Source organism: Aphelocoma coerulescens, chromosome 1A (assembly GCF_041296385.1).
Source record: "Aphelocoma coerulescens isolate FSJ_1873_10779 chromosome 1A, UR_Acoe_1.0, whole genome shotgun sequence".
NCBI classification, from domain to species: domain Eukaryota; kingdom Metazoa; phylum Chordata; class Aves; order Passeriformes; family Corvidae; genus Aphelocoma; species Aphelocoma coerulescens.
In genome coordinates, this window is record NC_091014.1 from 7,340,594 (window position 1) to 7,365,090 (window position 24,497).

The following is a 24,497-nucleotide window of genomic DNA, read 5'->3' on the forward strand; positions in this document are numbered from 1 at the left end:
GTCGTGCTAACAGCAGGCACGGGAGCACTTGCAGAGGAAACAATTCAAAATGTTGCATACTTGGTGCTGGTAAGTAAAACAAACAAATCAAATGGGTAACACACTTGGAGATAACCTACTTGCCCCCAGCTTTACTCAAGGTTACCACTGGACATCACAGCTTGGAGAACTGATTAAAGGAGTGATCACAATTATCAACATAATCACACATGCAATAAAACTTAAAAAAAATTAGGATTTCTCCTCTTTCCAGTGAATAATTCAGCTAGGAATCAAAAAAGTTGATGCACTTATACAAGAGCAATAAAAAAAATTAAATATTTATTTTGAATAACAAGCTTAAGTTCAAGCTGCATTGTTGGCAATGTTGGTTTTAAACACAGATCACAAAAGCGTGCAGAAAATTGTATTTGAGCAAAGAACAAAATAATACTAAGAATTATACTAAACAGCTGCTGATTTTTAAAGAAACAAAAAAGGCTTGTAATCACTATACAAAATATAAAATGTATTAAACACTACCATCCACAGAACAGAGGTTTATTTTAGTTTGATTATATTTAAAAATTATTTGTGTAGTTATTTATATAGTGAATTGTAAATGAATATTATACAGTAACCTCCTTTTGGTCTGCAAAACCTTTGTTGCACTATAGCACATCCAATCACGTTGCAAAAAAAAAAAATTTATTTGTCCTTACTATCAATAAAGAAAACAATCATTGATAATACAGTAAATATTGTCAGGTCTACAAATAATGAAATTCAAAATGACTCCTTCGACTCTGAAGCGCTTTCCATGCAAAAAGTCAGCACTTGCTGTTTAAACTGAGTGCACTACCAAGCAATGTCCAGGGTTGTAGATGCTCTTGGTAAGACTAAACCTTACAAAAAAACTTTTAAAAATAAAATAAAATTAAAAAAAAAAATCAAAGATTGAATGCAATCATGCAACCTCTTACTACTGGGTAACCCACTGTGTCGCTTGTCAATTTATTGCCTTTCTGGAATATCACTCAAGGCATCAAAATTAGACTCATGATAAATACACACATAATGAAAGGACACAAACTGCTATTCGACACTACTACTGGTAATGTCTGTGCTACGTGAAAGCACCTTTAAAAAGAGCCTATGCGGCAAGAGATAAGTGTCTAAAGATTCAAAATGAATCAACAGTATTGGATAACAATATAATTCTCAACTCAGAAGCTGCCTCAAGATTAGGTGCATCTTCAGTTAATGTAACAGGAAAAAAAGGCAATGGATTTTATTTTATTATTTGTATCCACTCATAAACTGACCTAAGGCCACCAGATGTGCAGACACAACAAGTTTTCTTTTCTTTTTACAGTTCTTTAAATTGTAGGATGATAAAGGAATAGATCTATTCAAAAACAAACAGCTATTTCATCTCTATTAAGAGGTGGCACCGGGCGTGGGGTTCACGTTCTGAGTGGCCACCTGTGGTGCCACTTCAATGATCCGGGGTTTGTCTATAATCCTGGCCGTGCGGTTGCCCTTCTCTACAATGCCAATAATCCACGCCTGGTGGCCTTCGCCGTATTTCGGGGACTTGATCTCGGCACAGAAACGCGCTGCCTGTTCTCGTGGTAAGCAGATGAGGAGGCCTCCTGCAAAGAAAGAGAGCAGAGCATCAAAACATCTGACTGCAAAGCATTTCAGCCTTGGTCTGCCAGATCCCTACTTGGACAAGCACTTGGTGACTTCAGTGGAGTCTGATGAACTCCAAAGACTCCAAGAAAAGACACAGTGGAAGTCTGAGCTCTTGCTCTACAGCAAGATGTCCGTGCCTGAATGCAGTGTCTAGTTTCAGATAAACGAAGCCAAATACACACAAAAGATGTTGGCAAAAGGACGTGGTACTGATGCCAACAAATGACATACTGAAACAACACCAGCATTGTAACCTTCCTCAGAGGACTGCGGAGTGCCTCTACACAGAAACATTTTGGATAAAGGTCATATGCAGATACCTGTAACCACATATTGGTGGCAGCTGATTCTGTGAGTAATCCTGTTGCCTGCAATGAAATCATTCATCAAAGCAGGGACCACTGCCTTGCTGGGAATGCAAGAGGCAGAACATGAAATACAGGCTTGATCCAGTGCTCCCTGTGACAGTCCTTGTGACCCCTTTGTCTGATAATTTTCTAACCTTTTTAGCCTTTCCTGTAAGTTTTTTTTCTCAGACATGATTGAAAATATTTCATTTACTAATGAATGCTTTCAGAAGTGGCAAGGTAATCAGTTAGCAAGTTCACCATTCCACAGTTAAACCTAAAAGCGCTTCCATTCTTAGAATCCCAAAGCACTGAAAAAGGTAGGTTAGCAAGTGAATTGAAAATGTTTGGAGAGCACAGGGAGAGAGTAGATTCACACACCGCGGAATCTGGGCACATGCTGAGCCTCACTTACTCTTACAGAGTAATTTGACCCAAAGCTTTCTCATCCTCCCAAGTCCTGCCACCAGCTGTGAGCCAGCCCTGGGGCAAAGGGCCACCTGCTGAGCAGGCCACCCTGGGCTCGATGCCACCTCCTCCTCCTCCACACACAACTCCTCAGCACCGTGGGCACCTTGATGTTTGCTTTTCCAAGCACACAGTCCCTTCAGTGGTGACTAAAGACACTTTTCATTTAGGGCTATGAGGAAGAAGCAGCTACTGAACATGAGGAGTTAATTAAAAGGGTAAGTGGAAGTGTGAAAGTGATTTTTTTAGATTCTGTATGAAGAAAAGTGTGCCAGCCAGAAAATGCCTACATCTCTGACATTTCAAAGTAACATCCAGGTATTTCCATCAAACACAACAACAAAAAACCCATAAGCTTGAATGACAGCACCTGTAACTACTCCAGATCTAACAGAGAAATCAATTGCAAAGGAATTATGTGACATTCCCATGGAAGGCTCTAAATCCAATTGAAGAAAAACTTATGTCATGGTGCAAGTGAGTCAGGGGAGAGGTTTGCAAGTGGCAGTGCAGAGAAGGTGCTAACTAACCAGAAGAAAGGTGTGCAAGTATGGTGAAAAAGGAAACAAGAAAGAGCAAAAAAGTAATCTTTACTCCATTTTTTCACACACATTCTCTTCCTGCAATTTTGTATCACTTGTATACCTACCCCTTTATCACTCTCTGGCAAGATCAAAAACACGTACAAAATCCCGTTTCCAGTGAAAAAATTACTTCCCACCTGCTGGCTACATCCCAGTCTGATCAATAATGCTATGGGCTACTCTCAACCAGCAGCAGGCTTCCTGTATGCAGGGATTATAGTTATTTCTCTGCTACACTGACCAGTCTCTCTTTAACCCTTTGGGTAAGTCCTTAAGATTCTCCACCACGTTTTTTAGGCTAGTCTGTGTTCTTGGCATTCCCAGCTGCTCTGCTTTTTGGGAATTGAAAGGATACAGATATTTGGTGGCTGTCCTGGCTTATCTTTGTAAGAACAAAAGGGGTTTATTTTTTGCTAAGAGGCTTTGAACATTGCTGGTTTTATCAAGCAGTATTTCAAGCAGGGAAGTGGACAGAGAACACTTCAAAAGCAGGCAACACAAAGCTCTGTAATTAAGAGCAGAGATACAAATAGTTCATGGATCAAAACCAAGTCCTTGTTCCTGCTAATGGCTTTCTCCCGCAATGACTTATAACAGGATGACATCATTAGCCTTGCCTCTTGTCAGGCACTGACACAGCCCTTCTTTTCCACCTATCTGCCTATTTCCACCAAATCTCCACAAACACCAAGTTAAGATACCTCTACTACACTACAAGAGTCATCTGACATCCAAAAGTTATTTTTTGTGTTAAAACACAAAGACGTGTTAAAAGTTAGGACTGAAAAATACACACATGTATTAATGTCCCAAACAGAGTAACTCTGTGACTTATCTCTGCAAGAAGCCAGTCTAACAATTCATTCTTTTGAAACCAAATGCCTGACTGCAACTCAAACCATTACCAAAGAGTTCCCTAAAAGAGAGCACAGAATCATGTAGAAGTGCAATTTTAGGAGACTACACCACTAGCAAGAGTGCCTGAAGGATGGAACAGATGACATAATACATCTTTTCAACACTGACTTTTGTCAACAGGTGCCCAGCAAATGCACATGGGGAAAAACTCCACAATATCCTTAAAATCCATTCAAATAGTTTTCCAGTAAATTTCTTACTTCCTGCCCACTCTGCTGAAAAACATCTGTTCCCAGATGAAGAAGCTACAGACAGTGCATGTCTAGAAGTTTAAGCCAATGGAGAAGGAGTGTCTGTGTTAAGTAAGCAGAGCCCTGAGCAGCCCCAGCAGGCCTCCCCACAGCTGGGTATCAGGCACAGCAAGGCAGGCCCTGGCCTTCACATAAATCAAGCGCAGGACAGGAGGTGTGCAAACAGCCTGGTGTGAATGCTAAGGAGCCGTGCCAGCACAGCCTGCCCAGAGCACACTGCTGACACACCAGGCCCTGCAGTGCAAGCCCAAAGCCTCTGTGTGGTTGTTCAGCTCCCAGAGCCCGGTCGGTGTGTACACATGGCTATGGATCTTTTGGATATCTGGCAGACACTGTCCTTTGACAAATCCCTGTGGCCAGCTCTAATGCTGTGATCAAATCAGCCAGGGTGTTTTGAGGCACCCACAGTTCACCACCTACCAGATCTGTCTCACTGTTTTTCCCATCATCATCCATCTCTGCCCAACACAAGCTGCTCAGCATTTCAGAGACCTCTTGCTCTCAGTCCCAAAAGAGATTCTGAAGTCAAGCACTTCCCACTTCCCAGCAATGCATCCATCTGGACCATTTTACATTCCTTCAGTGAAAAGAGAACTGGGTATACCCCAGGGCACAGGATGGGCAGCTCTGAAGACATAAGCACTCAGTTTGCAGCTAAACCATTCCAAACCTCTGCTACAGCCACTCACCTGGAACAGGACCTTGCACTTCCAGCTCCTTGTCATGCTATTTTTTGGGCTTTTTCCAAATAATAAATGCTACTGGCACTCCAGCTATGTGGGCTCCTGCTTAGTAAGAATCTGACTGGTGCTACCAGCCTTATTGACACAGCTTGCCAAGCTACCACCAGATATTTCTGCTCCCTTCTGACTGACTCTGGACTTGGAAAGGGTTCACATCCCATATCCGGTTACACATCGTCTGAGCCACAGTCTCTGAAGGACAGAGTGTCTGCTCAAGTACAGATGGCCAAGGAACAACTCAGCACATCAGTGTAAGTTATGTATTCACTAGGGGAAAAGTATATGGCTCTCACTGTGATGCTTTTCTCTGGATCTTCAGACTGTTTTGCATCAAGGGGCCCCCTCTGTTGTGAACTGCAGAGAACTTGGATAATACTTCTGGAGAGCCAGAAGATAGCAGGGAAATTAGATAAGAGGAAAAGATAGATTTGTTGCTACATCTCTCCATTTCCCAAAGCGAAAGAAAAGTCAGACTAAATTAGAAAAAACAAAATGGAACAGGATAGAAGATTCAAGGGGAAAGTGAAGTAGAAAGACTTCCAGCAGAAGACAGTGATCATGCTCATCAGAGAAGAGCCTACTCTTAATAAGGCAACTTAAAAACCATCAGAAGTTCTCATCACCTGATGACTCTGTAAATGTTTTTGTTCACAGCCAAGTTTTCAGTACAGTCTGTTGTACTCACTGTCACTGCAAGTGGCAGCTTTATTGAAGTAATAAATGGGTCAGAAAACAACATTTACTTTTTTGCTGCTCATACGGTCCCTTAAAGTCAGATATCATTAAAGGGAGAAAAGCTGTAAGCTGTGTTCTTGGATATCTGTATGCTGGGGACAGAGAAGGCCTCAGCTGCCAACACTGGCCCACCCAACACTGTATTTTGTAGTGACAAACCAAACACCATCCTTTGTCAGGCAAGACTACTGCCAGTGGCTTTGCTTTTGAGAAAACTGTGCCAGATGTGGTGGAATTTCCAGATATTCACTGTTCTGGAGTTAACAGAGAAAAATTAGGCTTCAAAAGAATTCAGAATCATCACTAACTGCAAACCGGAGGGTTGCAGGGTTTCTGTAACAGTGTTCCATTAGGGAGTGGAAGGCATTCAGGACAGGATGGTGGTTTGGAAGTCAGGCTGAAGGAGTCAGCTGTGAACAGCTGTGTGGCTGCTGCTCATTAGCCTGGCCAGGTGCCAAACCAACTGTGACTCTAAACGCACAGCACGCGATTTATAGGTTCAAAACGGAATTCTGAGGTGCAGGTGTAGGGAAAGAAGAGGGTGGCACAGCTGTCACCTACCTGAAGTCTCCGGACAAGTCCCATGCATGAGGCCGAACATGTTGCCACAGGCCTTACTGACAGCAGCCATCTTAGCCAGGACGGGGAGGTTGTGAATAACAAAGGACACCTCGTTTCGCTGCTGCTTGGCAAGGTTTTGTGCATGCCCCAGGATCCCGAATCCTGTGATGTCTGTAGCTGCATGTGCATTGAAAGTGTGCATGAGTCCAGCAGCTACAAGAGAGGGAGGGGGGAAAAACCACCAAATCAGAAAATACCGAATTATCAGGAAAATGCTTCAACAATATTGTGCACAGTCTGAATGAAGTTGCATACCTTTAATGTAAACCAGGTTGGGTTAAATTAATAAAAAGAAATAAAATCATGCTTGAAGAGAACTGGAATTCACCAACAGTGCACGTAACACTTAAAAAATTCAATTTGTATTTAAGATATTAAATCATGCTGAAAATCCGTCATGGAAGTTGAATTTATGAGCATGGTCTATTAGCCATGTGCTACTCATTTATATTGGCAGTCTAAGAAACAGGGATTTGCTTCAGATCCAAACTTCCCAGAGCTGAGGCCAGGGAGGTTCTGAGCTCAGCTTTGCTTCACTAAAGACAGGGACCAGACACAGCTCAGTCTTCTCACACCTCTTCCCCTGCCACTCTGCAATGGTGGCATCAGAACTTGAGATGTGGACACTCAAAGTTTAAGAGCTGAAGAACAAAGCCTGCAGCTGTGGGGGAAGGGCCCCAGCCTTCCCACCTATACATTCATGAAATTCCTGCACATTTGCAGCTCCTGGGTGGGCAAAGGGCACCCCTGCAAGCAGGACAATAGCACCAGCTAAGAGTACTTAAGTGTTGTTAAAGGTGTCTGACAAGAGTAGAGAAAAACAAAACCAAGAACGCTGTGCCTTTCTTTGGTGCTTCCCAATAGAAGAGCAGGACTGAGTGCTTTTCCATAAGACGATGGTCATTTATCTTTCCTGGGAGGCTTTGACAAAGAATGAAAAACCAGGGGTATGACATAAGAAATGAAAACTGAATAAACGGGAAAAGAGATATTTAACTCTCCCCATTCCTTCAACTCAGAAGTAAGTAAGGAAACACTTAATTCAATTCCCCACTCTGCCAAAAGATACTTTGGACAAAGAAGGGAAATCCTGGATTAAAATTTCTAGGGTAAAAGCAGAACCTTTCCTCTACCAAATTAAAAGAAAAAAATCAAAACAAAAAACCCACTACAGGAACAGGAAAAAGACAAACAAACAGAAAAGTAGGCATATTCCACATATCTATTCCACACTGTGGAAAGCACAGTACAAGACCGAATTAGAAGAAAGTAAAAAAATTTAAACATCAAAATTTAAATTGGAGCTTACATAAGTTTAGAGCTTTTCCTTTATTTATTCTATTTCAAATTCTTTTAACTTTATCACTGTCAGGCCTTCTCTATGTAGAGACATAAGAAACAAATCCAATATATTTCCCTTTTAAACGTCCTCTAACTCACTGTGATGTTACTTGCAGCACTCACATGAGTCATAATCATATCCAGCAGCTTTGTGTTTTTGCTGTATAATTACAAGAGGGCGTTTGATTTTAATTTGCTTGTTTCACAAACACTGAACAGCAGAAAGATGGGGCAGAATGAAAGGGACAAAGTGTCTGTGTCACAATTCCCCAAGGCAGTGAAATTAAATTGAGTATGGAATTGAAAAAAACTCACAATCCCTCCCCTCCAACACACACATCTCTTCTTACCTGTCCTGTTCAGCCGTGCCATATTCATCATTGCTTCCTGGTATGCTAGTTCTACATCCTCCTGCGTTACCACGAGTTTGATTTTATTCCACTTTTCAGGCTAATGGATGAAATAAAGATGTTTCTTTTAGATTTTCAGCTGTATATTTTAAAGCACACCCTGACCACTTAAAAAACCCCAAACCCTTAATCCAAATTGTACCTTTTTTTTTAAACTCAGTTAAAAAGGGGCAAAATGTTCCACAGTCAGAGGTGTGTGCCTTAGTCTGCTGTACCCCAGCAAAGTTTATTTAAAGAGCTATTAGGCACTAAGCACCTCAAATCCTGCTTTCAGCAGCTGAGTGGAGTGGAATAAACTACCCCAGGGAAAGCATTCCTTCAAGGCAACTGTCTGGATTGAACCCCCACAGCCAAATTAAAATAACTTTGTTGCTGGATGTTGAGATTTGTAATTTCTGGCTTCTTGGGATTTTAAGAGATTGTTCTTGATTTCATACCTGGACACTTTGACCAGGAAAGATCACTGATATCCACCAGTCCTGGGCAGAGGAATGTATGCTAAGGCAGAATATAATCACTCTAGTTTGGGATTAGGTTTCATAAGCCTCCCTTACAATTTAATACCAGCATCTTCCAACCATTCTCCAGTGTTTGGTATGGACTCATCTCTTCACCACATTCCCATAAATGCTCTTTGTCCCAGAAGGATTTCACAACAATTTAGGAAACAGTACCTTTATAAAGGGCAATTGTTTCATTCGAAGCTGAAGTGATTCCAGATCCAGAAAGAAACAAAGCAACTATTTTATTTTTAAAAGCCACACTACAAACTGATTCAACTTATTTTTTTACAATGAAAATAAAACTACAGAGAACTGAAATAGCCACAATACCTACACTGCCATTCCATAGAGTAAATGTATAGAACAAACTTCTTACTAAACAAAAGGTGCAAGAACTACTAAGAAGTGGTAGGTGATGCTGCACTGGGGAAGGATCTTGTCTTAACAAATGAGTGCTGACTTCAACAGGTGTAAGAGAGAATCCCGAAATGGCAAAAGGGGGAAAGACTAGTCAGCCAAAATAAATAAATTGTTAAAGAGCAAGGAACAATGGCACTGGGACCAGAGTTTCTCAGAGTAGGTTGAACTGGATCTACCAATCAAAGAAAAGCCTTTTTGTTTACACAAATGAGTGACCAAGTCAAAAAATAAGATGTGGCTGTTATAGAGATGACAGAATAGTGATTATTCTTACTCTGGAAATGACTGAAAAAACCCTGAGCATTTATTCTGCCTTAGGTTTCAAAAACACAGATCTGAGGCTGATCACAGGATGGAAACTGGTCAGATGATGGCAATGGAAATCACAAATGATGTGAAAGCAGAGCTAAAGGCTGAGGGTAGAAGAGCCACAAACACAGGTAAGATACTAATTGGAGGCAAATTCCTCTCCACTACAGCAGTCAGGTACTGGGGTTAGTCAACAGGGAATTAAGGCAGAAAAGTTTGCAAAAACTCCCAAACAGGTTATAAAAGCAAGCTTAGATTTCCAAATGGGAAGGGTCTGTAGACAACAGCAAGGGCTAGAAAACCCTCTCTGAAGGGGCACATCACAGCACCCCTTTTCATGTATTTAAGCATACATATCTCTACACTCCAGTTTTCCTTTCTTGCCTATGCATAAACTTGCTATACTATACCTTCTCCCACACACTTTTTAATATGAAGTCCATTTCCCCACCAAAATTTGATTTACAGGTGGATTCATGATAGGTAATTAATTCTAGTTTCACTTTCCCTACTCTTTCACAACACAAAGCTTAAGAAAAGGTAGCACAGCTACTAAGAAATTTTCCTACCACAACCAAAGATATATTCTGTTTACACATAATAGCAGTATTGATTTCCTGGCTGTCCTCATTTTTCAGACCAGAAGGTTTTTGTTTGACAGTCAAGGAAATTAGTAGTATTTGAAATATGTGGAAATTCAGAATAGCCTTAATTTGCAAGTCTGCTTATCAGTACAGCAAGAAGATATGTTAAGAAGTTACATTATGGCTAGAAAACGTACTATGGAATTGGGGTCTTGTTGTTTCACTTCATTTTCATATCAAGATTATCTGAGGCCCTGATCCTTATATCTGTGGAAAACACAGGATTCTGAAGAGGTCAAAATAGCTCAGCCAGACCCTATGAAGAAGGAGAAAAATATTTTTCTCTTGCTGCTCACACTTCAGACTCCAATGAAGGTTTAAACTGGTTCTCTCCCACTTTGCTAACACTAGCTGTGTAATTAGAATTCATCTGACAATGCAGTGGCCAACAGCCAAACCAAAGTAGATTCCAGCTCACTCCTCTGCCAGTCTATTGGCTCAGGAGTCCCAAAAGTAGAAAAGATGCATCTTTTTAGAGTATAAACTGAGCAGTTATAATTCGGAAGACACGTACTGGGAGCCAGACAACATAAGCAGATGCCAATTTTGCAGTCACTTTTCAGTTCAGTAGTTACATTTTTGCCTGAAGTAACAGATGGAAGTATGTCTACATCCATAATGCTGCTAGAAATATTCTTACTGAATGCACAGGGCAATACATGTGAAACGCAGATAAACTTCCATGTACACAAGCAGAAAGCCCAAGAACACAGAGAGAGCATTCTTGGCCTAATTGCCATTAATGAGCGTTGCCAATTACTTTGGCAGGTGGAGTAGGGCATAATGTTGCCCAGGGTGATAGTCTGTTGTTCTGTTAGTAAACAATTTTGGTTATTACAGCACTGCCTGAGAAATAACTAAGAATTAGGTGCAACTAAGATGGACTCACTAAGCACAAAACTGTAAACTGCCTCAATTCCAAAGGAGTTTTGCACACAAGCAGGGAAGGGCAGAACATATCAAGGAGGAAGGAGAGGTGACAGATCACTCCCATTGGAGCTGAACTTTGTCATGTTGAGGGAATGAGGAAGGTCATCTTTAACTAACATGTCTCTTCCCTATTTCTTTTTTTTGCAGTGTACTCACAATATCTAGCCACTGGTGGACAGCCACAGCCACTTGTGTTCCCAAGGGTTTAGTTAATACAAGCACATCTCCTGGCACTGCATTGTCTGGCCTGGAAACAAAGAATTCATACATTAATTATATAGAAAGATTCAAACATGTTATTAGGAATAAGTGCTGATAATTAGATTTTCACAGACCCATGCATCTTATTGCACAGCTAAAAAACTGACTAATTGCAGAATTACCCTTTGGGATTCATTGCCATGCAATATTATTGATGAATATACTGCAAACTTGTTTTAAAAGTGGTAATCCTTCTTTCTTGGAAAAAAAACAATGCTTGCAGTCACACACACATCAAATTACATCTCTTCGTTCAATTTTTTGAGATGATAAGGGGAAAAAATTGACCTTTTTTATCCAGGGCATAAGATATCCCACATTAAGATCATGCTCAAATTCATTTGTACAGAGTAACATGCCACAGTGGGACATTCAATATCAGCTACTGTTAAATGAACAGAATGCTCTAAAGACAGCAGTTCTGTAGTTCTCTACAGCCATTAACAGGGTAATTGGGACGTGGTTTAGAAATGCATGTATAAGTGTGGCAGAAATTTGTGTTCAAAACAGTCTCCACTACCTTTAAAGATTAGAAGCTTAGTTCTCCTGTCAAAAGGAGAATAGGATCAAAAAGTACTGGGGGGTGGGAAGAAGTAAAAGGACATCCTATTTAAAAAAAGCAAATATGTACAAAGTGCTAAGGACAAACGCAAGCAGGAGTAGGTACTGCTTTATTCAGCAGGAGACACACCACAAGATCACAACGCGGTGCTTAACAGATTTCTACTGTATCCCTCAGACCAGTGCCTTTGATTGTTCAGTGATTTAACTTACATTATAAATTCATTAGGCTGACAGACTGTCGTGGCCACTCCTCCTAAAACAATCCAGGGATTTAACACTGTTTGGCCACCAGTAACAGATGTTCCTGCCTCTTCTGCTGCATCTTTGAAACCCTGGATAATTAGAGGCATCACTTTGTCTCTTTCCTAGAGATCAAAACAGAAGTCAGAGTTCCATACACAGCAGTGCTAGTCATTGCAAGAGTGGTCCAGGGCTTTAACCACTCCAACCAAATGCCCTCGTGGCAAATAGTTCATGACAGAAAAGCAACCCTTAGGAAGAGTCTGGCCTCCTGAAAACTGCATGTTAACCCATAAAGTTAAGGTTTTACAGCTCTGTGTAGAAGAGGTGCAAAGACACTCTTACACCGAAGCGACATTCTTCAAAAGGTCATATAAGAGTAATCAGAGTTCTGGAAACTCAGAACAACTATCCTGCTGCCGTAACCAGGTACGGCCACAGCAGTGCAGTGCTAAAAGGCAACATTTAATCAAGATGCATTTGGGTTCCATCAACCATCAAAGTTTCAGCTTACATCCTTCTAAGAATAACATCCCTTTTTTGCTGCTGCAAAACAGCCATACATGCTGGCCACTTCCACAAAAAAAAAAAAAAAGAAAGAAAGAAAAGAAAAGAAAGAATAAAAAAAAATATAAAAATAATAAAAAGAAAGCAAAACCAGCCCATAATTATCTATCCAGATTGATACACGAATTGGCAATCAAATGCTGGCCTTTGACAGAAGGAGGGACCCGTTTTGGTGAGGATGAAGGCAGCAGATTACAATGCCACAGAAAACTGAACTTTTAGCACATGACCTCAGAATGTTCATGAGGCTAAATCCATACTATGAGCTGAGCCATTCAATAAGACCATCTCTTCCTTAAATGGCTTCAGACTTTGAGAAGAAAATACACTAAAGGTAAATACATTCTGAGCACATTTCACTGTTTAAGTCTTCCTTCAAGATAAAGTGCCAAAAATCTTACCCTATCTGTCATTTTATTGCTGATTCCAAGAAGCATCAACATGTTGTCGCATTCTGTGACCCCCATGGCATAAAGGTCACTTAGGACATTGGCACACGCTATCCGTCCCTGAAAAACAAAGAGAGGCAAGAAAAAAAATCTGCAGGACTGTTGGTGAATATTTAAACAAAGCTTCCAGTATGTGTTTGCACTCTGACACAGCTTCTTACTCCACAGCATTAAGAAACCCAGCCGGAGACGTGGCATGATCCATTATGTGCTATGTGCTCACGTAGAAATGCAGGTATCCTTCCTTTTACAGCTATGGAGAGAATTCATCCCAGCTCTCTTGGTCAACACACTCTCCCACTGACTCCATAGGAATCCCAGAGTTAAGACTGAATGCCCAGTCTGAGAGGCTGAAGTTAAGATCAAGAGTCTTTTCTTTGATAACAAGCTGTTTACTTAATGTGGTATGTTGTTATTAACTTTATTCCAGCACGAAACTGTACATCCTGATGGAGATGGCCATGGCATAGAATTCACAACTGCTAGGAAGCTAATCCAAAAAGAACATATTGCTGTAACTCTTCTGCATTGGAATATGCAGGAGACAGGTCCTTGATGAGAAAGATGTTTGTTCCCTGCACTACTCTGGAGGCCATGTATGCACTCCTCAGTTTTGAGGAGAACTCCTCTTCCCAGAGAATATGGCTGTGCTGCCTGAGCACCACACTGGGATGCTTCCTTTGCTGCCTGAGGATGACAGCATGTGCAGGGAATGAAGGAGCTCAGGGCTTCCAGGAACTGGATTTGCCACCACTGAGGGAAGCTGTGTGCCCCCACCGCTCACATAGTGAGAGAGATGTGTCTATCTGTCACTTTTCAGGTGACCAATCAGGCTGAATTTTGCTACAGTACCAACAATTTTACTGACTGTTGTGTGTGTATGTGAGTATCTCCACTAACAAAATCTTATACAAGAGACAAAACTGTTTGTCTGCTGCAGATTCCTCTAAGAAGTCAGGAAGCTGACAGGACTGAGAAGCAATCACTTGCATCACATGAGGTTAGTTACACTAATTTTACTAAATTAATGGATCTTGACTCAGGGTTTCTGAGGTATGGATCCAGCACAAATAAGACATCAAGTTTCCTGATCAAGATGCAGAACTTCCTCATACAGGGTGTGCCCTAAGGGACAGCAAGGTATTTTAAAATATAGGACAAATTCTGTTGTGTTACTCTGGAAGACTCCATGCATTCTATGAAAGTTGTTTTAGGTTTACAGTTGCAGAACAGTAACCAACACCTGGCTTTATGATTTTAAATCTGTGCTTTTCATTATGTTCAAAGGGAACACCACATGGTAAAAATAACAACATGCTTATTTGATACAATTTGCAAAAAAGATAGTATTTTCAGGCAGTTACTTCACTTGCTGATGACATGAAACAACATATCCAAGTCACAAATAAATATAATAACAGTTTTTCATAAATTCAAGAGTTTTCAGTGGCATCAGGGGAATCCCTGATATTTGGAACTGGAATATGTTTTAATCATATAAATCTTAAACTATTAAGAAAAAAGTGAGTTGTATACTGCACTATTTGATGGATATTGGCTGTTAAATTTCTATATGCCTGCCATTTCCCTTCTGTGGAAGGGAACTATCAAGCCATTCTCTGTTATCTTCAGTATTTACCAAGCAAACTGCTGGTTTGTGCCCTGTTAGGAATAACAGATAAGTTTTTAAAACCATACTGACAACACATCTGATAGTCAGAGGTCAGTCTAATAATGCTTTTGCCAGCTGCCAAAGCCACTATGGAAACAAATTCAGGGAAGTGCAATTCCCAAGTCTGAAGGAGCAGAGAGAACAAAGGGCTTGTGAACATCAACAAACACAACAGGGCTCACAAACAGGGGTCAGCCTGGCCAGGTCCTGCAGGCCACCTGCCTGCTTGGGTAGTGCCCCTGAAACACAAAGATCTGTGTGCAATACTAAGAACTATTTGTAAGGGCAAAGGATGAAGAATCAGACACCCATCTCCAATCCTGAGTGAAGGTCCTTAAAACAGCAACAAAAAGGTTCCTGGATGGAAGAGGAAAGATGCACTCTCTCAAACCAGCCAGCTCCTGCTCCTGTACTCAAACAGGTGTCTCCACAGTGCCACAACAGAGGCCAGTACCAGCCCTATTCCCAGTGGATTGATACTTATTAAAAAACCTTTTTGCAATTGCTTGTAACTTTTCTAATAAACCATTTAAGCTGAATAAATCCTATGTTTGGTATGGATTTTACAGGTGTACATCCTAGGGATAATTTTGCACACAGACTAAGTGTTTTCAAGGACAAAGCCAAAGTGAAGGAGAAAGGGGAAAAGAAAGAAGAATGATTTTGCATATAACTGCAGAACTTAGTTTTAAAATAGGCAGTGCTAGCGAGAGAGAAAGTTGTTTTCTGAAGCAGAAATCAGAAGTTCAGCTGAGTCCACAGGCAGTTTTGCCTTCCTCAGCTGTTTCCTAATCCCTTCTGTCACAGCACCCAGCTTGGAGTTCATTTGCACTTTTGGCTTTCCCTCATTGCTTCCTCTCCTCCAATGAGGAAGAGAGATCAGATGAGGAGCTGCAGGTAAACCCTGTGCAGAGAGAAAGGAAAAGGCTCTAAATCGGGAAACAGCCACTCAAAACCAGAGTAGAAGTGCCTGGGTAAGGAAACTGAGAGGAAGGGCAAGAAGGAGAGTGTGCACTGCACATGAGTGATACTGGTAACAGGGTAGTAACAATAGGCATGGGTCAGGGGACACCTGGACTTAAACCAGGGAAAGAAGCAGCTGGAGAAGCAGGGTAGCAGTAGCCTGTCTTGAGCAGAGGAGGCCAGAGCACACCCCTTTATACAGCCTGGACATCAACTCAAAATTCCCAAGTCTCACAATTCCTCTGCTTGTAACAACCATCCATAAACCCCATGGCAAACTGTATTTGACTGTCCTCTAACCAATGTTGGTCCACACAAGTAAAAGGTAATCTATACTGTCCCTTGGGGTACTCTGGCCCTTGAGAGAGAGGTCTGAGCAGAGGGTCCAGGAGCAATAATCCTGCTGGATCTTCACTGGTGGTATCAGCAAGAAGGCTCGTGACAAAATCCCCATTTTCAGCTAGCTCTTAGGAAGAAATACACATATATAAACACATCAGGAAGTGGCCAGCCACCAGATTAAAATAAATGCCCTCAAGAATGAAAAGTGAAGGACTTGAAAGTTAGACAGCACCAAGGTTACAGCTGCTGGTGCATGCATCACAGCACAGACTGTAACTATGATGCAACCACTGAAGCTGGACTAAGGCCAAATTTACATTCCACTCCTACCACACTGACCTAAACGTCATCTGGTCACAGGCCCATCTATCTACTCCTGTGGCATCTCCAAACAAAGCAACCCTCCCCCTTCACCACAGCCTTTAACACTCAAGTTAGTCCCTCAAGTTTTTATTACAAGAAAAAAGTTTCTCAGATGATGAACTTGAACACAGATCTCCAAAACTTTTTTTCCCTCTGGTCCCTGACAAGTTCCCACAAGATATTAAAGCAACCCACTTGAAACAGGAGAGCTCAACAACTCCATACTCGAGGCCAGCCTGAGATTTTTGGCTGCTCAGTTTGCAGAAAGAGAGCTCTCCTGGAAGAGAAATCACAGGAGCTAGGCTTACTTATGTGCACAACACCTGGTCAAGCATGTGAATAAAAAAAAAAGAAAAAAGATGGTCCCAATCTCAAACTGTGTCTAAAACCTACCAGACAGGTCTCACAGGGCAAACAAACTGACAGCAGCAGCACATAAAACATTCAGACACACCAACAGCAGTAAAAGCAATGGAGTCACATCCAAGTCACAGAGAACATGAATTCTAGCACCTTTCATTTAACATTTCCTTATAGCTTTATTAAGTCTTTTTTAAAAGCTCATTTGTTTCCCATGATCTGTTCAAGTCAATACTGATCACTCCCACACAGGCAGGAATCTCTGCTGAAACAGACTAAATGAGACAGGAACACAGCAGGAACCAAGGCCAAAGTGCACACACCTTCCAACCAGTCATTTCAACGTGTCCATGTTCAAGGGGAGGTAGCACCACAGGAAAGCTGGTGTTCACAAGGCACTCTGAAATTGCCAGGCACTATTGCCAGTTACTGACATTTGGGTATTTCCAGTTCTAACATGTTACCTGGTTATTTCAGTACCTCAAAAAAGGCCAATTACAATGTGGTTCTGCTTGTAAGTGGAATTTACTCTCTGCTACTTTACAGGCTGCTCTTTTTTCCCTTTTGGGCTCTTCAAACCAAATCCCACAGAACAAGAAATGAAGGGAAATTTGAATTAAAGGTGGCAGTTCTCCCAACTTTCACCTACATAGAAAGCAGCACTGCGGCATTCCTGGCCAACATGGGAGATTCCAGGATGAAATGATGCCTTTCCCTCTTCATGTCTATTAAGGAAAGACTCTGAATGCAATTAATCACACAATTAGCACTGCAAATCTAGAAGAAATGGTCAGAACAGCCATCAGATTGGCAAGAAGCTCAAATCAGCAACAGAGCCAAGAACTGAGTTTAGCCAACTTACCATCATATAAGGGTCATCCACAATAGGATAAATATAATCTGTCGTCTGGACTAATGACAAACCTCCATGTCTTAATGGAATAACGCAAGTGTCCATCCCAATTCCTGCAAAGACAGAAATCCATGAGTGAGGCGAGTAACTGTGCCCTTAATTATCTGTTGCTCTTAACAAGACAGCTTCTAAAACATGTCTGTGAAATACAACTCATAACATTGCATAAACAGACACGGCAAATTCCTTCATCAGAGAAAGCACATAGCACAAGTAAGAGAAAAAAACAAGCAGAGAAAGAAAACTCCTGGTTGGAACTGAACATAAGTGCAAATGGCTGAAGGCAAGAACTAAACTACAATGTCCTTTATTATTTTGCAGCAGCATAACAGCACATCAAGAACATCTGTGCTTTTATGTAAGTACATTTAAAGTTAAGAGGAACTAAGTATATCAATATTGTCAAAAGCAAATAGGTTTTCCTGTCACTCCGATCTCAACAAAAACACAGTGACAGTTGTGAAAGGACACAGCATCTCGTAAAGGACATTCCCTCACTTCAGAAGGAACAAGAACTCCACAAGTCACAGCCCAGGCCCTTGGTGAAAGATGGTTCACCCACCTGGAGCTTTTGCAACTGCGTTAACCTTGCCTTGCAAAGCTGGAAGACCACCTGACAGATACAGAACTCCTTGGAGAAAACCACAACTCTGAGCACAACCTTTTCCCTGACAGTGGATATTTCAAACAGAACAAGCGATATGAGAACCTCCCAGCATTTGCTATGATGGAAGAGCCCACACCAAAGGGGCAGGTGACAAATCACAACATGCTGGCTCAGCCACACTTCTCTCTATGGACAACCTTGTGCCTTGCAGCAATGGCAGGAAGCTTACCTCCTTCCTGGGCTGGCAGCAAGCTGCCTGGAATTACTCTGCATGCTCCACAGGGTAAGAGTCTTCAAAACAGCCCATTTTTAGGGAGCAGATGTCACATAGGAACCTGTCCCCACGTAGTAATGAAACACACTACTCTAGCAAGAGCTACAAGCCAGTGTTTAGCAGTGTCCTGTAGAGGGATGGAGCAAGCTGCTGTCATCTGAGGGGACAGAGGTCTGCCAGGCAGTTGGTATATAGGTGGAGAGGCTCTTGCTTCTCCTGCCTGGAGAGGCAGGAGATCTTGCCTTGGAAGAGAACAGACACTGACAAGCTCCCAAGCAGTAATTCAGGGCTGTTCAATCTCCACAGAAGCTCCCAAGCCACTATGCCTGATGTCCAGTGCCTCCAGGGAAGGGCACATAAGCAGTCACAGATATGGCCCAGGTCCAGGAGCTGTTTTGCCCTCAGTTCACCTACTCATACCATAATGTTGCAAGACCAACTTCACTTGGGCATTTTTCCACAATTTCAGCAAAAGTGCTGCTTGACAGACAGGCCAAGGGGCTATGATGATGGTCCTTCTGAGGCTGTGTTAATGTTCCACCAAAACAGGTCTGAATAACAAGTGAATCTGTTCGGAGCTGTGACTGATTTCAGGTCCATAACAGCTCTGAGAATAAACATAAGATTTGCAGTTTCTTACTTACAGCCATATTTAAGTTTGCTCTGGGTAACATCCATTGCAGAACTAAAAAGGGAAGAGCTTGAGCCTGCTGCTGGCAACCTCCCTCTGACTGCATTTCAAAAGCACGATGCCTAGGCACAGGTGGCAAAGTTACCTGTCTTTACCTTTTAAGCATGAGATATCAAAGGCAAATCACACCAAACTTATCCAAAGACACATTTGCTGAAGTGATACTCATCACAAAAGCATATTTTAAAAGAGACCTGAACTCTTCACCTTCTATTACGAACAGATTTTCTGTTACATAGTATCACACCTACAAACTGATGGCATAAGTCTACTTTTAGACCTTTTTATATAGCTGTAAAAGAAAAATCTACTAGCAGTACCATTATTGTTTACAGCCTGTAAGTTTGTAAGAGAAAGAAAAATTTAAACCAAACTATTGCTGATTTTAGAAAATTGCCAAATTGAAATGCTGTTGTGAACAGCTTATTTAATTTAGAAAAATACATATAAATAGCAATTTGGGGATGAAAGAAGATGGAAGTGTCCTCCATCAGGGAATATTAAATTATAGTGCCACCCCAGCTTCACACACAATTGCTGCTCAGATATCTCATACAAAGATCCCCATTGTTTAAGCAAGAACATGGGTGCCTTACTAATCTCTCATTATATTCAATCTCTACCAGAATAATGGGTTGCAACCTGTTAGGTTGCTAAAAGACAATTAGTAATGTTTATATAATTTTAAATGAGATTATTGGACACTAAATTGATAATGAAATAACTTCAGGATAAATGCTCCATTGATATTCCTAAATTGAGAGGAAAAAAACCATTCTGCACTGCAAAGAGATTGAATATGCAGGGCTGAGTAAATAGACAAACAGAATTAAAAGTGTCATTAAATACATTATCTACATTAATTTATCTATATCAATATTAGGTACATTAGCTAGTATCAAAATACCTACATTTGCCCTGTTCCCCATGTAGTTGGCTTGTGCAGGTTGTTTTCCCTTATTGCTTGCATCATTGTGCAAATATCAAAGAGAAAGTGAAGCTGGCAAGAACACAGAGGTCTTGGAAAGGCAGCCTTTCCCAGGCAGCTTCTATAGGTGAGCAAAAGAGTTAGAGTGGGGAACAATGAAAGGACTCAAAGGAATAATGACAATTGTGAAACAATTCACTCCCAGTCAGCTGAAGCAAGGAAGTTCTCTTGCTCACTTTCTGTGACCCAGGAACAGAGGGGAGGGGAAGGAGAGGGGAAATTCACCTGGGAGTCTTCTAATAGCATAAAATTCATTCATCCATTGCATCAAATTCCAAATGCAATGCATGAACATAAAAGTCTAGAAATTAACTGAGAAATCAACTGACAGGACTTCCGTTTGCACAGCATCTACTGGGGAAAGGGAGGAGCAAACTGACACCTAAGGATGTGCCCATCACAATGGACACTCCTGAGTGTTTTGCCTTTGTAGTTGAGTGCACTGCAGGATGTTAAATAATTAAAATAATATTCTTGTAGCCCAGATGCCAACAAAAGACAGCATGAGATTCATTCTTCAGCTTTCTGGATGCTGTGCATGCATTATACAACATACAATTTTCAAACTGGTTAAACAAACCACAATGTGATCGTGCCACTAAGCAAACCAAGCAGAAAGACCACCAATGTCCAGAGCAGCAACTACTTACCCAACCTGGGCATAACTGCCCCCAAGAACTGTTCATCTTCCTGAAAATGGTTTTCTTGTAGAGATTCGAGCAGTTTCTGTAAGACATCCTGCGGCACTTTGCAGCCTGTGCCTTTCAGTTCAGTGAATCGGGTCAGACGGAAGCTCTTGTCCAGTTCGTAACTCTCTGGGTTAAACGACTCCCGAACAGACATGGCTCTCTCCCACAGACTGCCGGCCTCTCCTACCCCAGAGCAACGGGATCAGTTTCTCTGCTGATCAGTCTTATTAAAAAATAAAAATAATAATAATAATAAAAAAATTTGGAACATTAGAAATTCCTAGGACCTGCAAGACAACATGTTTTCCACATGGAGCAAGTTGAAAGAGAAAGCACTCAATGCTGTTGTTCACCTGTTAAGACAGGTGTGCACATCTCACACAATTCATTTCCCTACAACTACAAAGGGATGACTCCTCATCCTACCTTCTGACATTTAAAACTATAACTATGCCAGATGAATCACAGAATTAACTTCTTTTCCAAATATGCTGCATCAGGTTTTCATTAAAAAAAGAATCTAACACACTTACCGACCTCATTTAACACAGAGGTAATGAAAGAAGTACTAGTTCCCGGAGCACAGAGGCCAATTTCCAAAAGGCAACCTGGGCCCTGATCCTGCAGCATGCTCAGCAGAGACATCTGTTTGTACTCAGCTCAGTGAGGGGTCATAATTTTAGCCATTAACATATTAATCTCAAAAATAAGATGCTTTTCAAATAATGGCTCTGCTTCAGTCCTGAAGTAAGAAGCTGAAGCGCCATAATACACCTGTTCTCCCTGGGGGAAAACACAGTCCTGGTGTTCTGTTAGTAGAGGTAGCAGAAGAACAAAGAGGCCGTATTTAAGCAGTCTGGTTCACCTACAAGCATGCCACCTTACCTTTTAGCATGTTCGAAGACATAAAAATGCTGAAAAGTTTCTTGCCTCTTCAGCCCTTTTTTAGTCAACTAATGATACAGAGAATCAGAGAATTGCCCATTAAAATGGTAGTGTAAAAAGACACTGATGCAATTCATTTAATAAAATTCTTAACAATGCTTGTCTAATTTTAGAACGTTTTTCCACTCTGACTCACATCCACCACACTCCAAAACTAATAAGAGGCCTAACCGAGACACTGACTTCTAAACAGGAATGGCTGTGATGAAATACAATTCATCTTTCTCAGAGAAGAAGTTTTCAGGAATTACTAAAAGCAACCTGTCTAGTGGTAGTTTCTTAGAAAGCAAGGATACTGTGTAACAGCAACAAGAACAGAGTTCAGTGGGATCACTGACAAAACCTGATACCGATGGCCATGTCCTAAAGAGGTTAAGCAGAAACGAAGACGGCAATGACTGGTATTTGCCAAGTTCAACTTTGCTAAATGAAGGAAAGAAGTAAATCTACAGACTGTGCTGTATCTCCCCTACACAGCACTTATTAACAAGTACATCTGTTCCATAAACCTTTAAGTCAATTTATTGACTGTAATTTGTAGGAACTGAAGTTTTAAGTTCCCTAAGAACTTTTGATGTGGAGCCCAACTCCCCTTCACTGTGCTTTCCCTCCTTCTCTGGGAGGTGTGGCACTTATTTAAAACAAATCTTCCAAAGCCTAGGCTCGGGCAGTAATCCAAACTCCAGTTACAAGAACGTGTCTTGGATGAGCAATGAATTCAGTTCCTAACTGCTGTCTTCCAATGCAAGACACTAAGCACTTGCAATCAAAAAAAAAAAAAAAAAAAAAAAATAGTAGCTGGAAAACAACCTGTCAACAGAAATAGGAGACAAAAGCTTTTCAAGGAGGGGGGGGGGGTTTTTCTTCATTCTTTTTTAACGCTTCATTCTAATTAATTCCAGAGAATTATAAAAAGCAGCTTGCCCCACAAGGGAAACATCTTCCTTCATCTAACCAGTAATTGCAATAAGCTTAGCACCCCCTGCCTACTTACACAGGGATGGATGGAGAGGCCACAGCCTACCAGGAATTTTTTACAGCCTTGAGGACTGTAAAGACACAGTTCCCCCGTTTGAAAACAAATAGTGACACAAACAAGACGATTTCATTTAATGGAAAACATCCGCAGTGCAAGAACACAGTAAGTTTTCTAATGGAGATCTGATTAAAGCTTCATGCAACTGTGTATTTCACAGACTGCCACGGGAGCAACATTCCCCGCAAGACCAAGTTTTGGTGACCTTGGTCGCAGCACCGAGTGTGGCAGAGTTCACGAAGAGTCTGAACAACTCTCAGGCACAAGGTGTGATTCTTGGGGCTGCCCTGTGCAGAGCCAGTAGCTGGACTGATGGACCTTGTGACTCCCTTCCAACTCTGAACATTCTGTGATTCTGGCAGTCCATGCGGCATGCGATGTGAGCGACAAGCATCCCTCCCCAGCAGCAGCAAACACCTCCTAACCCAGACGTTTCTTACTTAAAAAGAGCGGCGTAATAAATATTAAAAGCTAAGGTTTAACCCTTGCCTTCCTAAACATCAGCGAGGGGAGAGCACAGGAGCAAAAAGAGGGGGAGGGAGGGGAAAACTGGAGCCAGGTACATACCCCAAACAAACCCCAGCGCACCCACCGCCAGCCCGACCGCCCGAGACACACAAGGCGAGGCGCTGCAACCACCATCGATCCGGGGAATGCGGCGGGGAGCGCTGCGGGCAGACATGGCTCCGGGACACCTTAAATTTCCAGCCGCTGCCTTTAGAGGCAAACCCGGGGCCTTCGCTGCCGCTCTTTGTGCGGCCGGAGAGGCGGCGGGGGAAGAGGACGAGGAGGAAGAAGCTGCGCGCGGAGCGGCGGTGGCAGCGGCCCCTTCCCGAGGAGCGGCGGGGACGGAGCCCGCGAGTGTCCGACCCCGGTGTCCCCCGTGTCCCCACGTGCAGGTACGGTGTCACCGGGGCGGGGTTCACCCCTCGCTGGCGAGGGCGGCCGGTGGGATGTTGGGAGCAGCTCCCCCCCCTCCCCGCCGACACTCCGTAATGGGGAGGGAGGGAAGCGGGTGGGGGGGGAGGAATGGGGGGGGGAAGGAGGGAAAAGGGAAAAAAAATGTCGGCGGGCGAAAAATTTAACCCGTCCGCTGCCGGCGTCCAAATTTTTTTAAAGCGGCCGCATCGCGGTGAGGCGCTGCCCCCCCATCCCCGCTCCTTCCTCCGCCCTTCCCCCGGGGCCGGGCCGAGGGAGGGCGGCGGGGCCCGGGCCAGGCGGGCACCCCGCGTCCCGGCCGCGCCGCGCCGCCCCCCGCGCCCAGCCCGGCGGGAACGGCGGAGGCGAATTCCCCTTTAAATCTCCCCGCCTTGCACCCCCCCCTCCTCCTCCTCCTCCCTCCTCAGGTCTCCCTCTCACCGGCTCTCGCCGCCTCCTCGCCCTCCGCCTCCTCCCGCGAACGGGACTCCCAGCGCGGTCCCACAATGCACCGGGCGCGACGGGCTCCCTCAGCGCCGCCTGAATAGAAAATGCCGCCGCCGCCGCCGGGCACGGGGGGGTTAAACCCCCCCTTTTCCTCCCTTTCCCTGCTTTTCCCTCCCTTTCCCTCCCGCCTCCCCGCTCCGCGCTTCCCGCCCCCTCCCGCTCCCCCTCACACCGCATCCCGCGCGCGTTCCCGCGCGGGCGCGCGCGCCGTTGCAGCGCGACATGTCGCGACACCGCCCCCCCCGCC

The 24,497-nt window shown here is 42.8% G+C and overlaps 1 protein-coding gene across 2 annotated transcripts; it reads right to left on the reverse strand.

Annotated features, from left to right (window-relative positions):
• Nucleotides 1-339: 339 nt before the first annotated feature.
• On the reverse strand, nucleotides 340-24,306 carry SEPHS1 (selenophosphate synthetase 1). 2 transcript variants are annotated; one of them, XM_069035032.1, is made up of 9 exons: nucleotides 24,185-24,306; nucleotides 20,806-21,067; nucleotides 17,545-17,648; nucleotides 12,935-13,042; nucleotides 11,937-12,091; nucleotides 11,058-11,148; nucleotides 8,036-8,135; nucleotides 6,285-6,497; nucleotides 340-1,634 (listed from the first exon to the last, which is right to left on the reverse strand). In XM_069035032.1, the coding sequence occupies exons 2-9, from the start codon at nucleotides 20,996-20,998 to the stop codon at nucleotides 1,420-1,422; spliced, it is 1,179 nt and encodes a 392-aa protein (XP_068891133.1). In that variant the 5' UTR covers nucleotides 20,999-21,067; nucleotides 24,185-24,306; the 3' UTR covers nucleotides 340-1,419. The 2 variants fall into 2 exon arrangements, with proteins under 2 accessions (XP_068891133.1, XP_068891123.1); XM_069035022.1 differs by lacking the exon at nucleotides 24,185-24,306 and adding an exon at nucleotides 23,393-23,701.
• Nucleotides 24,307-24,497: the final 191 nt, after the last annotated feature.

Coding starts and splice junctions, on each gene's coding strand:
- SEPHS1 (XM_069035032.1), bottom strand. CDS start 20,998: ATGTCTGTTCGGGAGTCGTTTAACCCAGAGAGTTACGAACTGGACAAG. Junction 11,149..11,936: donor CAGCCTAATGAATTTATAAT/GTAAGTTAAATC, acceptor CTTTGTTTCCAG/GCCAGACAATGCAGTGCCAG. Junction 6,498..8,035: donor GGCACGGCTGAACAGGACAG/GTAAGAAGAGAT, acceptor CCTCTCTTGTAG/CTGCTGGACTCATGCACACT.